The sequence below is a fragment of the Odocoileus virginianus genome, chromosome 7 (assembly GCF_023699985.2).
Source record: "Odocoileus virginianus isolate 20LAN1187 ecotype Illinois chromosome 7, Ovbor_1.2, whole genome shotgun sequence".
Taxonomy (NCBI): Eukaryota; Metazoa; Chordata; class Mammalia; order Artiodactyla; family Cervidae; genus Odocoileus; species Odocoileus virginianus.
In genome coordinates, this window is record NC_069680.1 from 81,156,947 (window position 1) to 81,170,894 (window position 13,948).

At 43.4% G+C, this 13,948-nt stretch overlaps 2 protein-coding genes across 14 annotated transcripts in view; one reads left to right on the forward strand and one right to left on the reverse strand.

Annotated features, from left to right (window-relative positions):
- Positions 1 to 426: 426 nt before the first annotated feature.
- On the reverse strand, positions 427 to 12,843 carry GGPS1 (geranylgeranyl diphosphate synthase 1). Of its 4 annotated transcripts, none has more exons than XM_020890556.2 (5): positions 12,432 to 12,840; positions 10,690 to 10,747; positions 8,370 to 8,462; positions 1,954 to 2,024; positions 427 to 1,495 (listed from the first exon to the last, which is right to left on the reverse strand). In XM_020890556.2, exons 3-5 carry the CDS (start codon positions 8,437 to 8,439, stop codon positions 734 to 736), a joined length of 903 nt encoding a protein of 300 aa, XP_020746215.1. In that variant the 5' UTR covers positions 8,440 to 8,462; positions 10,690 to 10,747; positions 12,432 to 12,840; the 3' UTR covers positions 427 to 733. The 4 variants fall into 4 exon arrangements, with proteins under 4 accessions (XP_020746215.1, XP_070327170.1, XP_070327171.1 ...); XM_070471069.1 differs by lacking the exon at positions 10,690 to 10,747 and adding an exon at positions 11,597 to 12,103; XM_070471070.1 differs by lacking the exon at positions 1,954 to 2,024 and having other exon boundaries at positions 12,432 to 12,843.
- Positions 12,844 to 13,187: 344 nt separating this feature from the next.
- ARID4B (AT-rich interaction domain 4B) overlaps positions 13,188 to 13,948 on the forward strand; it is a 136,130-nt gene continuing 135,369 nt past the window's right edge. For 9 of the 10 annotated variants that reach the window (XR_011488823.1, XM_020890545.2, XM_070471064.1 and 6 more), the window contains exon 1: positions 13,352 to 13,440. The gene's annotated coding sequence lies outside the window, so the exon portion shown is untranslated. Of the gene's footprint in view, positions 13,275 to 13,351; positions 13,441 to 13,948 lie in introns of those variants that run through there. The other variant, XM_020890544.2, reaches the window with a different exon arrangement.

Below are 13,948 nucleotides of genomic sequence, written 5' to 3' on the forward strand. Positions count from 1 at the left end.
AGAAGCCTGGCAGGCTACAACCCCTAGACTTGCAAAGAGTCAAGACATGACAGAGCACCGAGTACGTGTGTGTAGCAAGTTACATTAGAAGGAAAAAGGTATCTGGGCTAGTGCGTAAACTTCATTCAGTGAAGACTCCTTGGTTAAAACAGCAGAATTTGCTGGATAGGGAGGAAGGAAACAAGGAGTTGAAACAAAGGGCCAGAATGCTTACTTTCATGGTCAGCTTCTTCATGGAAGTAAGGGAATTTCCAGGGAGGAGAATGAGTTATTCTAAGCAATGACATTTAGGAAGAAAGAAGAGTTCCTGTGGTCTTTGGGCCAGTGAGCTATAGAAACTGGTCCCAAGTAGTTGATGGCTCAGAAATGGGGTAGATGAATTGTGAACTGCCCATGTAGTACAGTTAGGAAGTATGTGGATAAAAGTTCTGGAAGCTGAAGTCTTCTTTTATTGACAGAATCTACACATGTGAGGCAGAGCTGGCCACAAGGTCCCAACATAGCACATTCTGACATTCAAATTAGACTTATTTAAATGTGGCTCCTTTTGATTCCTACAACTTTGTACTATGATGATTATCTGTACATAGGGATTCTAAATTGAAACAACTTTACTCACATCGTCATCATCATTCAATTTTTGGAGACTAACAGCTTGGTCCAATTTTTTTAAAAGGCTAAAAGACAAAAAAAAGTCAACTAACTATCAGGCCTAGTCAAGAATGGCTTAACATTATTCATTCTCTTCTTTGAACATTTTACTCAAGTGTTTTATTAGAGCTACTAGCTCAGGGTTCCCACCACGAGCATCAATTTGTTTATAGGCTTTAGATTCAAGCTCTTTAAGAGTATTCCGAGTGTATTCGAAGGAACCTACATTCTCAAGGTAATGTACACAGTATTTTTTAATATCTATGTTTTCGGTTCTCTGGCGCAAGATATTCTGCACCTGGGTGCTTTCCGGCCTCGACCAGATAGCATGAATAGTAGGGAATGAGAACTTTCCCTCTGTTAGATCTTCACAAAAGCTTTTGTTTTCACTGTATTCTTTGGAGTGTAGATTAGCGTAATCATCCCTGATTTGGAAAAAGAGCCCAAGTGTATCAAGTAGTGGTTTTAAATCTTCTTTGTAATCAGAGAACAACTGCATGAGACCTACTGCTAATCCAAATAGTCCACCTGTCTTTTGCAGCACCATTGCTTTATATTCTTCTTCAGTGGGACAAGTGTAATTATCCCTCCAGTAGATGTCTAGACCTTGTCCCTGATGGAGTTCTAAAAGCTGGCGGGTAAAGAGCTTTACTGCATCCGGGTGATCGAGGGTTAAGACTTTCTCTAGGCCAAGAAAATATACATAATTGGCAGAATTGATGACAGATGGAATTCCATAGATACTGTGTGCCACTGGAAAGCCACGTCGGAGTTTTGAGTTGTCTTCAATATCATCAATGAGTAAACTGGCATTATGCAACATTTCTGTCACTTCAATGATGATCTAGTAAAAAATACAATTGGAAAATTTCATTTTATTTGAATTATTCAACAGAGCTTATCAATACTTATTATATAACAGATTATCAGTGTCAGGTGTCTTAGTTTTTGCAATTAATTACTATCTAAAGACCTCAATAGAAATAGTGTATGACCATTAAACTGAGTTAAGAGGTGAGAGTATTTTTACATGATATCTATTAATTTCTTGGGATTAAGAATGAGGTTAGAGAAACTTTCCTGGTGGTCCAGTGGTTAAGAATATTTCAATTCAGGATACATGTGCTCAGTCCCTGGTCAGGGAACTAGGATCCCACATGATGCAGGGCAACTAAGCCTATGCCACAACTGGAGAGACCACATACTGCAGCAAAGATGCTGTGTGCCACAACCAAGACCCGATGCAGCCAAAAATAAATAAACACTAAAAAAAAAAAATGAAAGTTATAATTGCCTAAATACCTGTAGCTTGTCTTCTGGAACTTTCAGCCAATGATTAAACGCCTGTGAAAGTTTGGTTCTCACTTGTTTACCTGCATTTAAAGAATACAATTTGGCAATAAATTAATAATTATAAGAAACACATTCAGAAACTTCTTCTAAAACTAGTAAGACTTGATAAATCCAGCCCCACCAATCCATTACCTACTATAGAGCTTATCTTCTACTGCTGGGTCCCTACTGCCAAAACTCATATCCTAAAGACACATAACCTTTTAAAATTAAGGCAGGTGAACGAGATTTATAGTACTCCAGTGGCCCATCAGTGAGCCCACTCCTTTCATCTTAACTTATATCAACAATTTTGAAATGGAATGACTTTTAAGGAATTATGATCTAATTCATTCCTTTTTTGAAAAGGGAGACAGTCTAGTTAGTGGCAGTTAATTAGCCTATTTTCAGAGACTACAGGTATTTATTTAATTGAAATACAGTGGATTTATAAGGTTTCTACTGTACTGCAAAGTGATTATTATACATATATATACATTCTCTTCTTTAATATTCTTTTCCATTATGGTTTATCATAGGATACTGAATATAGTTCCCTGAGCTATATACCAGGACCTTGTTGTTTATCCATCCCATACATAACTATAGGTATTTCTAAGTAAAGGTACTTTGCTACTGAATTACCTTATAAAATGACCTCTTAAAATTATCTACCTTTCCTTTAAGATTTTAGAGACTGGACAGCTCTGTTTCTTTTCAAGCAAAAAGTAAGATTACCATCCCATGAAGTATTCCTTTTTAACATCCTGAATTTAGTCAAAAGTTAATTTCTTTATTTTGACTAAGGCCTTTAGTTTTTCAATATTATCTTTTTTTTTTCTTTCAAATGCATTTTATTCAAAACTTTCTCACCAGTGTCCCCAGGTAAGAACTGACGCTAGGCAAGAACTTTCTTAACCTTTACTCAAATTCCATTCTGAAATGTATCACTTCTCATTGGGCTCAAATCTGATCAAACTCTGAAAGTCAAGACCCCTGATAGCTCTCTTTTCTGCATTCTTTGATATGTATAATAGGGCAACAGCATATTAAAAAGCTGAGACATCACTTTGCCCACAAAGGTCCTCATAGTCAAAGCCATGGTTCCTCCAGCAGTCACGCACGGATGTGAGAGTTGGACCATAAAGAAGGCCGAATGCCCAAGAACTGATGCTCCAGAACTGTGGTAGTGGAGAAGACTCCCGAGAGTCCCCCTGAACTGTAAGGAAATCAAAGCAGTTCAGTTCAGTCACTCAGTCGTGTCCGACTCTTTGGACCACAGCACACCAGGCCTCCCTGTCCATCACCAACTCATGGAGTTTACCCAAACTCATGTCCATCAAGTCAGTGTTGTCATCCAACCATCTCATCCTCTGTCCTCCTCTTCTCCTCCTGCCCTCAATCTTTCCCAGCATCAGGGTCTTTCCCAATGAGTCAGTTCATGGCATCAGGTGGCCAAAGTACTGGAGTTTCAGCTTCAACATCAGTCCCACCAATGAATACTCAGGACTGATCTCCTTTAGGATGGACTGGTTGGACTGCTTTACAGTCCAAAAGACTCTCAAGAGTCCTCTCCAACACCACAGCTCAAAAGCATCAATTCTCCGGTGCTCAGCTTTCTCCATACTCCAAATCCCACAGCCGTACATGACCACTGGAAAAACCATAACCTCGACTAGACGGACCTTTTGTTGGCAAAGTAACATCTCTGCCCCCCAATATGCTGTCTAGGTTGGTCAAAACTTTCCTTCCAAGGAGTATGCATCTTTTAATTTCATGGCTGGAGTCACCATCTGCAATGATTTTGGAGCCCAGAAAATAAAGTCAGCCACTGTTTCCACTGTTTCCCCATCTATTTGCCATGAAGTGATGGGACCAGATGCCATGATCTTAGTTTTCTGAATGTTGAGCTTTAAGCCAACTTCTTCACTCTCCTCTTTCACTTTCATCAAGAGGCTCTTTAGTTCTTCTTCACTTTTATCTTTTTCTTACACAGAAAGCTCAAGAGAGGTCTTTGGTTAATAGTCACCTGTAGAAGCTGCTTAGCCCAGATATAAAGGAATGGCAGCCAAAACCACAATCAGTTCATTTAATAAAAATGTTCTATGAGCCTCCTGCTAAAGTGAATGCACAGTAACATCCTAATTTCAGATTAGGCTTCAGGGAAATAATTACATAAAGTTTCAGTAAACAAAAACAGTATTTTCTGAGTCCTATCTGTTCTTCTCTGCACCAATCATCCAAACAAGTGGATACATACACCCTCGTCACATACCCAAATGGAAAAAAGCTTCACTATCTGTGAGAAGTCTGAAAGGGAAGGCTCTCTCAGCGCTCTGGAAGTAGCAGCCTCTATTAACCCTTAAGGCGAACATGGTCTGATTAGCAATTATACCCTTAACTTTTGATCTCTTTTCCAGTTTGACAAAGGTCAATCTGGGCTACAACGAGAATGCACAATTATGCAAAGTAACTTCATCACTTTAAAAAACCAAGCTTCAAAAAAAAGAAAAAAAAAAAACCCAAACAAACCAAGCTTCATTTTCATTAGAAACTGAAGAACAGAGAAGCAATGTACAGTCACATTTCTGCTTTCATTTCAGAATGTATTTGGAAAACAGTCAAATGAATGGCTTAATTTACACATACTCAAGTTTTGTTTTCAGGTTTTAATATTACAATAATGACTGTTTCCTTTTTAAGACCTTAACATTACTGACTCCCTTTCTGCATGCTTACTTCTTCCTCAGTTTCCAACCGCAAAGGCCTGGGGACCTACACTTCTGCACAGGTAAATAAACAAATATAAATACAAGTCATTCTATTAATACTTCACTAATTTCAGAGCACCCTAATGTAAAAAATTATTATTATAACCTTTTATTAGTAAGAGTAACATTATAATAAGTGGTCTCACCCACCTTTAAGTCACTTTAGTAACTCTGAAGCTCTCTGTGAAAAATTCTTTATGCATAACATAGCTTCCTGTTTCTTTAGGAAAATCTTTTGAGATTATATTCTACCATGAATGCAAGAGTGTATTTGATTAAAAAAAAAAAGACAGGATAGCTCAGTTCAGTTCAGTTCAGTCGCTCAGTCATGTCCGACTCTGCAACCCCATGAATCACAGCACGCCAGGCCTCCCTGTCCATCACCAACTCCCAGAGTTTACTCAAACTCACGTCCATCGAGTCGGTGATGCCATCTAGCCATCTCATCCTCTGTCATCCCCTTCTCCTCCTGCCCCCAGTCCCTCCCAGCATCGGGGTCTTTTCCAATGAGTCAGTTCTTCGCATGAGGTGGCCAAAGTATTGGAGTTTCAGCTTCAGCATCAGTCCTTCCAATGAACACCCAGGACTGATCGCCTTTCGGATGGACTGGTTGGATCTCCTTGCAGTCCAAGGGACTCTCAAGAGTCTTCTCCAACACCACAGTTCAAAAGCATCAATTTTTCGGTGCTCAGCTTTCTTCACAGTCCAGCTCTCACATCCATACATGACCACTGGAAAAACCATAGCCTTGACCAGACAGACCTTTGTTAGCAAAGTAATGTCTCTGCTTTTTAATATGCTATCTAGGTTGGTCATAACTTTCCTTCCAAAAAGTAACCGTCTTTTAATTTCAAGGCTGCAATCACCATCTGCAGTTATTTTGGAGCCCCCAAAAATAAAGTCTGACACTGTTTCCACTGTTTCCCCATCTATTTCCCATGAAGTGATGAGACCAGATGCCATGATATTAGTTTTCTGAATGCTGAGCTTTAAGCCAACTTTTTCACTCTCCTCTTTCACTTTCATCAAGAGGCTTTTTAGTTCCTCTTCACTTTCTGCCATAAGGGTGGTGTCATCTGCATATCTGAGGTTATTGATACTTCTCCCAGCAATCTTGATTCCAGCTTGTGCTTCCTCTAGTCCAGCGTTTCTCATAATGTACTCTGCATAAAAGTTAAATAAGCAGGGTGATAATGTACAGCCTTGATGTACTCCTTTTCCTATTTGGAACCAGTCTGTTGTTCTATGTACAGTTCTAACTGTTGCTTCCTGACCTGCATACAGGTTTCTCAAGAGGTGGGTCATGTGGTCTGGTATTCCCATCTCTTTCAGAATTTTCCACAGTTTATTGTGATTCACATAGTCAAAGGCTTTAGCATAGTCAATAAAGCAGAAATAGATGTTTTTTTGGAACTCTCTTGCTTTTTCGATGATCCAGTGGATGTTGGCAATTTGATCTCTGGTTCCTCTGCCTTTTCAAAAACCAGCTTGAACATAGTTGGAAGTTCATGGTTCATGGAATAGCTAATGAGTCTTAAATATGTTATCTAAAAGTCTAAAACATTTCTTCTGAATAATGAGGATTAAAACAAAGCTACTGAAGTAGTTCATGAGGTAGATAAGCATTATTATTAACATGTAATTACAGGCAGTTCTTGCTTTGTACAGTAGTGGAGTGGGAGACACTGGGTGATGCTAGTTAAGACTCTTATCATCACTGATAACTGGCATATTTTACGGTAGCCCAGTTCCAACCAGTGTTTGCCAGCTTGTAACAAAATAAGCCCAGCAATAGGCGGGGAGAGTTCAGGAGCAACAGTGTGACCTTTCTCAAATCGAGACCCTAAAATAAGTGAAGCTACTGGCAGCTGAATAAATGTCACCCAAAAGCAGTCTCTTGGCTTTTTCTTGAACAGTTGGCAATGTTCCCTTGCTTTCTCCACTTGTCTCTCCCCCATGCTTCTGAAGCACTGACATTAGCAAGTGTGTCTCCATTACGGTCTGCTAGAGTAGAAATAACACTCATCACGATGGTTTCCAAGGTGGAGGCAGAGCTACCAGTCTTCTGGCTTAGGACAACCACACTCACCCTCCCCCGGCTCATAAAGAACAGAAATGCCCTAATTCCCACTGAGCTATGCTCATCCAGAAAAGTGTGCCCTTCATTCACTTTAAAATGTTTATTTGGTTTTGGCTGCGCTGGGTCTCTGCTGCTGCTGAGCTGCTCTCCAGCCGTGCTGAGGGGGCTACTCTCCAGTTACGGTGTGCAGGCTTCTCACTGTGCTGACCCCTCCTGTGGCTGACCATGGGCTGCAGGCCACGAGGGCTTCAGGAGCTGCAGCTACAGTGCTCCGGAGCATGGGCTCAATAGTTCTGGCACATGGGCTTAGTTGCTCTGCGGCAGTCAGTTATCTTCCCAAATCAGGGATCGAGCCCACATCTCCTGCACTGGCAAGTGGATTCTTTACCACTGAACCACCAGGGAAGCCCAAGTGTGCACTTTGGAACAGAAATAAAAAGTCTTAATTGTGACTGAGTCGAGATCATCACTACACTATAGCTGAGACACACTATGAGCTAAATAGGTCTTCCTATGGTTGTCAACTTACCACCTTATCTTTTTTTTGGCTACACTGCACGGCTTGTGGGATGTCAGGGATTAAACCCAGGGCCTTGGCAGTGAAAGTGCAGAATCCTAACAACGGGGTTGCCAGGGAATTCCCAACTTTTCACCTGTGAGTAACTGGTTTGAATTTTTATTGAGAAGCCACATTTATCATATGCATACGTTTTTACTTGCTACTATCACTTCTCAGAAAGGCTAAGGAAAAAAAATTAGCAAAATAAAACACGCACATACATATGATTAAGCCGTGTCCAAGTGACTCATCTTTGTAGAGGAATAATTGAGGTTATGCTTCCAAGTAATGTGCTTTGAACGTTTTGCTATTTGTCTCTTACAGGAAGTAGTAGTGTAAGAAATGCTGTCCGGGGTTTCCCTGGTGGTCTGTGGCCAAGGATCCATCGTGCCATGCAGGGAATACTGGTTCGATCCCTCGTCAGGCAAGATTCCACATGCCATGGAGCAACTAAACTCAGGGGCCACAACAGCTGAGCGTGTGCATCTCGAGTCCGTGCTCCGCAACGAGAAGCCAGTGCAGCGGAGGCCTGCGCCTCACTGAAGAGCAGCCCCTGCCCGCCGCAACTGGAGGGAGCCCACGCGGCGCAGTGAGGACCCACCGCGGGCAGAAAACAGAGTCAAGTGTAGCTTTCTGCTGTCATACAAATTGGCATAACACCCCCTAACATCAAACCAGTAGGGAATAAAAATGTGTTGCATCCATAAAGGATAAAATTTCTAATGAGATACTCAAATGTTTTAAGTATTTTTATTTTTAGTTATGCTATAAAATTGGGTATTTTTAAAGAGGTGCCTTAAAAACGTCCCTTTTAAGGAAAAAAAAAGTGCAAAAGTTTATAATTATTTTCCTTATATGTATCTCCTTAAATAGAAAGTCTCAAAAGCTGACAATTCTAACCTTTTCTGTATGCTAATATTTAAATGACCACTACTCTATATAAATGACCCTATATGTATTATGACTAAACTATTACCTGGTAACTGAAGTAAGTACTTGTAAGGTTCTAGAAGAATTCGTTGGACAGTTTCTTGAGTCTTCTCCATTGTTTTTAAATTTCAAAGCTGATCTGTAAAAAAGGAGAATCATAAAGATGAAGTTATTGAGTATCAAAAGCGGAAAGGAGTTTGTATTTCAAGATGTTTTAGTAAACTTTCAGTTGGGTTTTAAGTGAAAATTCTACACCTATGAAACCTTAAAAACAAATCCACAGAATTAGATACTTCTATATTTGAATGATCATTTAAATTAGAAAACATACTTTTTTTTCCAAGAGCATTAAAATGAGTATGTTTTATACATGTGACCCTTAAACAACACTGGGGTTCGAGGCACCAACACCCTCCCCTCTGCAGTTGAAAATCTTGAGTACTATCAATACTTCACAGTTGAACCTCAGTATCCCTGGTTCTGCATGCACAGATTCAAGTCTAACCACAAATCATGTAATACTGTAGTATATATTACAAAAAGAAATATGAGTATAAGTGGAACCTGAGCAGTTCAAACTCACATTGTTCAAGGGTCACATTATATTTAAAACCTAAGGAAAAATATAAGGAGAAAATTCTTTTATGCATTTTCTTCACAATCCATTTTAGACACTCTGATTAAGACATGCACTAACGAGTGCAATTACAAAAGAAGTCTTCTAAAAATTAGTTAATTTATTAACTTTGGCTGCACTGGGTCTTCGCTGTTGTGCGTGGACTTTCTCTAGTTGTGGCAAGTGGGGGATACTCTTCCTTGCGTACACAGCTTCTCACTGTGGGGGCTTCTCTTGTTGTGGGGCACAGGCCCCAGGGCGTGAGGGTTTAGTTGTGGCGCATGGGCTGTTGCCCTCTGGCATGTGTGATCTTCTTGGACCAGGGATGGAATCAGTGTCCCCTGCATTGGTGGGCAGATTCTTACCCACGTACCACCAGGGAAGTCCCTTGAGTGCAATTATATTAAAAATATTCCCTGGAGGAGACTTATTATTCTGAATTTTATATTTACTTCAATATTTCCTAAAAATGCACTCACAATTTTACTAGAATCCCCCTTTACTGTTCAATCTCCACTATTTCTTTGTAAATATCCATTGCTACTTTTGTCCTCTTATTAGGAATTTTCATTTCTGTTTTTGTTTTTTTCTGTTTCTTTTCTTTGGGGGGGTGGTCGCAGGGAAGTCTTCATTTTTAATCTGGACATTTTAGAAGGTTTCTCACCTTTGTCTACTTTCATTTCTTGGGACAATGATTTGGTCCCAAGGATCATGCTAAAGGATTGAAAGGTGTGTTTTCTATAGTCTACTCTTGAATATCTAGGTGAAATGATCATAAAAATCTGCACTTCCCAAAGGAAATCCTTTTAGCAATATGAATCCAAACAGAAAACTTCCACACAGAAAACTGCTACATCTGCTTTGAACAACAATTAATATTAAGTATGTCCCAAGGTAAAAAAAGTTCAGAAAATACTTTGAAATAATCCAAATACCAGTTTGGTAACCTGATGTGTGCTAAGTCATGTCTGATTCTTTGTGACCCCACGGACTGCAGCCCGCCTGTCCACGGAATTTTCCAGGCAGGAATACTGGAGTGGGTTGCCATTTCTTTCTCCAGGGGATCTTGCCTACCCAGGGTCTGTCTGACCCTGTCTCCTGCGTCTCCTGCATTGGCAGGCTGATTCTTTACCCCTGTGTCACCTGGAAGTAATCTAATAACATCTATACTGTTAAAGTCTGACAAAGATTATCTTATTCTTAAGAGATTAAAAAAGAAGATGATATGCAGGAAGAATAATCACTTAGGTAAAAGATTACTGAACAGAATTAAAAGTAGAATTTTAAAAATGTACCACATATATATATTTTATTAAAACCAATATTTTATTTAAACCAATTAGTAGCCATCTCTTCTCAACTAGGTTGAAAACAAAAATTCTGTTTATCTTTTTCACAGCCTCCAGAACACATAATTTAAAAATCAACATGGACTTCCCTGGTGGTCCAGTAGTTAAAAAACCATACTTCCAATGCAGGGGATAGGGTTTGGATTTCTGGTTGGGGAACTAAAATCCCACACGCCATGGGTGTGGCCAAAAGAAAAAAAAACCTGTAAGACCAACTTTGAATAATTCTGTATTGTCTCTGTATAGTTTAGCAGCAACTATACACTGCTGGATAGGTATCAGAGCTAATCTGTTTCAATTCTGTGGGTTTTGGTTGATGTTTTTTCAACTGAAAATATCAGTTATGATTTTTTTTTAAAATCCTTTCCTTTGATCATTCAAGAAAGTTTAAGAATACTCACCAAACAAATAAGTCAATTAATGTTCCTTCCCCGGTGGCTCAGCAGGTAAAGCATCTGCCTACAATGAGGGAAACCCGGGTTCAATCCCTGGGTTTGGGAAGATCTCCTGGAGAAGGAAATGGCAACCCACTCCAGGGTTCTTGCCTGGGAAATCCCATGGACGGAGGAACCTGGTAGGCTACAGTCCATGGGGTTGCAAAGAGTCAGACACGACTGAGCGACCTCACTTTTCCCAAAAAACGTTTATTTGAAAGTATTCTCAACAGTGGGAAAACATAGAAGCCTCAATTTTTCTAGGTCCTGAAAACCAGTCTGTTTCTTGTCTTGTGTAGTTTAACTGTTGCTACATGACAACCCTGTGGCAATACTTATTACAGTGGCAATACTCTGACTGACCTTTTTCTTTTTCTTTACCCAAAAGACTGAAATTTATCACACCTAGAAATTTTAGCTACCACATAGGAGACCTGAATATAAAGCGGCATTACTGTTACATGAACTCTACTAATTTTTAAAATAGTTTATTGATGTATATATAGTTCATTACAATCTTGTGCCTAATTTACTTTCAGAGTGAACAGCACCACAGAATGCCTCTGTTCAGGGTCCAAAACTACTCATTCTCTTCTCCCTGGAGACAATAACCCCCAGGGTGGACTCCCTGGTATCTGTCCCTCTCATCTAGTCCTCTACTCTTCACCCTGTGACCTTTTCTAAATTCAAATCTGGTCCTATCTCCCCTCCGATTGGGAACCCTTAGACGTTATCCCACCCATGGCTCTTAAATAAGAACAAAACGCCCCAACAAATAGTGTCACGTTCAGACAGTGAAACTCCCAGCTCTCCAGCCTCAGTTCTTCATATTTTAAAAAGCTCCCCGCTGGCACAAGGCTTTCCAACATGATACCGTTTCTGTCTGGAATGTTCTTTCCTTAGTTAACTCCTGCTAAATCTTCTGCTCTCAGCTCGATCTTCACTTGCTCGGGAAAGCCTTCCCTCATCTCCTTAAAGCAAATTCAGTATTTCCAATTCTCATATCACCATGACACTCTCTTTCGTAGCAATCACACCTGTTGCAATTTCACACTGACGTCCATCCTAGTTAATGCTCCTGTCTTATGCTCCGATTCAGGAAGGCAGGGGCCATAACAGTTTTTTCACATGGTAGACGCTCAAATATGTGAAATGAAGGACGGAACCAACGGCAACTGCCTTCCAACGCGTTAGAGATTAAACTCAAGGCACACTACCGCATTGAAAAGTGAAAATACGCAAAGTTTTTTTTTTTTTTTTTCTTTAAAGGGAAGGATCTGGTTTCAGTATTGCCAAATCGACATACGAATATAAGGGCGGCTGCGGAGCGCAGAGCGCATCCTTCCAAACTCCGGGAGATGATGGATGGGTCTGAAGAAAACTGCCGGAGAGATACAGGGAGGGAATTTAAATAACTTCGAGTCAGATTTTTAACACAGGCTTAGCAGAAGAGCTTCAGACGTCGACTCCCCTAGCACAGGGTCGGTGAGGTGCCTGCTTCCTCCCCGCCCACAGGGCCCCTTCCGTCCCGCTGGGTCCCTTACGGCTCCTCCCCTTCTCCAGCCAAAGGATGGAAAATTCATACACAATCCGGTTCAGCATCCGGGTCCTCACCCTCCTTTCTTTCTTCCGTCTCAGCTCCGCCTCCCAGCCTCCCCCACCCACCTCCCCATCCGGGTTCCCCTCCAGCCGCCACCACAACCACTCACAGTTCGAGGATGATATCACAACTTTCACGCCGCGGGTCCGGGAGTAAGCTGTACCCACTATCAGCTTCCCACCTTATAGTTCAGAGTAAGGATCCCTCCAATGCCTACATGAATACTTCCCCCTATTTCATCGCAGAACTCTCCGCCCTCCTCGGCCGCCGGCGACACCGCATTACTCGGTGCAATAAAATGCGCCATCCCGGTCACACTGCGCAGGCGTCGTTGCCACCTCCCCTCTGCTTTGTTGCTCCGCCCCCTTTCGTTTCCCCCCGGCCCGTTTCACGGAGGCGCGGGGCACTGCGGGTCTTGCAGTTCTCTCCGGGGGAGGCCTCGCGCATTGGCCGAAAGGCTGGACTACATTTCCCGGGGAGCTTTGAGGCGTAACTTTCTGTTTCCATAGAACTGGTGGGAAAATGGCGTCGTTGTTTGTATCGCGGGGACCAATAGGAACAGGGTATAGGCGGGTTCTAAAGAAGCCTAACCAATCCGAGGTCGACTAAGTAGCCATCCGGGAAAGAGGTAGGGGAGGGAGAAAAAAGTCTAGGGGAGGGGAGAAAGGAGGGAAGGCGGGGGACTTGGGGGTTGGGGGGGAAGCGATGTTTGCCCGTCAGTCGAGTCCGGAGTGAGGAGCTCGGGCGCCGGAGCGGAGGGAGACTCTTCAGCTTAAGCTTGCCGCTGCCACGGCCACCGCTTGGACTTTTGCTCGGAGGGAGCCGCAGAGGGTCTGACGCCGCCGTCCTCTGGAGGGCAGCGCGATTGGGGGCCCAGACCTCCAGTCCGGGAGAGATTTTTCGTCGTCCCCCCTCCCCCCAGCGAGGGAGCCCGAGCGGCCGCCAAACAAAGGTACCAGTCGCCGCCGCGGGAGGAGGAGGAGCCGGAGCTTCAGCCTCAGCAACCGCTGGACCCGCCGCCCTTCTTCCCCCATCTCTCCCCCGGGCCTGCTGGTTTTGGGGGGGAGCAGGGGAGGGGACTCTGGACGTGCCAGGGTCGGAGCTCGCCTCCGAGGAAGGTAGGGACATTTTCTGAGGCTTTCGCGGTCTCGTAAGGGGGTCTTTAAGGGAGTCACTGGGCCCGACCGAGGAGCCGGGGGAAGGTCGCCCTGGTGGTCTCCCCGGGCACCGAAATTCGGGGCCTCGGCCTCCATGGAGCTCCCCCCGCCCCCCGCAGTTGCCGAGTCCGAGTCGCCCCCCAGCCTGGCGGCCGCACACTCAGCCCTTTAGCGTCCCTCGGCCGCGGTGGGGGGCCCGGGTCGGTGGGGGAGCTCTGTCGCCTCCTGGCCCCTCGGCTCTCTCGCCGTCCCCTCGGATCCCGCTCCCACTTGTCGGGTGTCCGTCTCGGAGCGGGACGTGAGCTGAGGCTCTGCGGCGGGTCGGTGCAGCTCGCGGCCCTCCGGACCTCCCGGCCCGTCCGCCGCCCCTGCTGTGCTCCCCCAGGCCCGGCTCGCGCCCGCTTGGACTTGGGGTGCGCGGCCCTTTCGAGGGGGAGCTGCCGGAACGGCGCGGAGGCCCTCGGGCAGG

Coding starts and splice junctions, on each gene's coding strand:
- GGPS1 (XM_020890556.2), bottom strand. CDS start 8,439: ATGGAGAAGACTCAAGAAACTGTCCAACGAATTCTTCTAGAACCTTAC. Junction 2,025..8,369: donor GTACTTACTTCAGTTACCAG/GTAATAGTTTAG, acceptor CTTTAAATGCAG/GTAAACAAGTGAGAACCAAA. Junction 1,496..1,953: donor TTCCAGAAGACAAGCTACAG/GTATTTAGGCAA, acceptor ATTTTTTACTAG/ATCATCATTGAAGTGACAGA.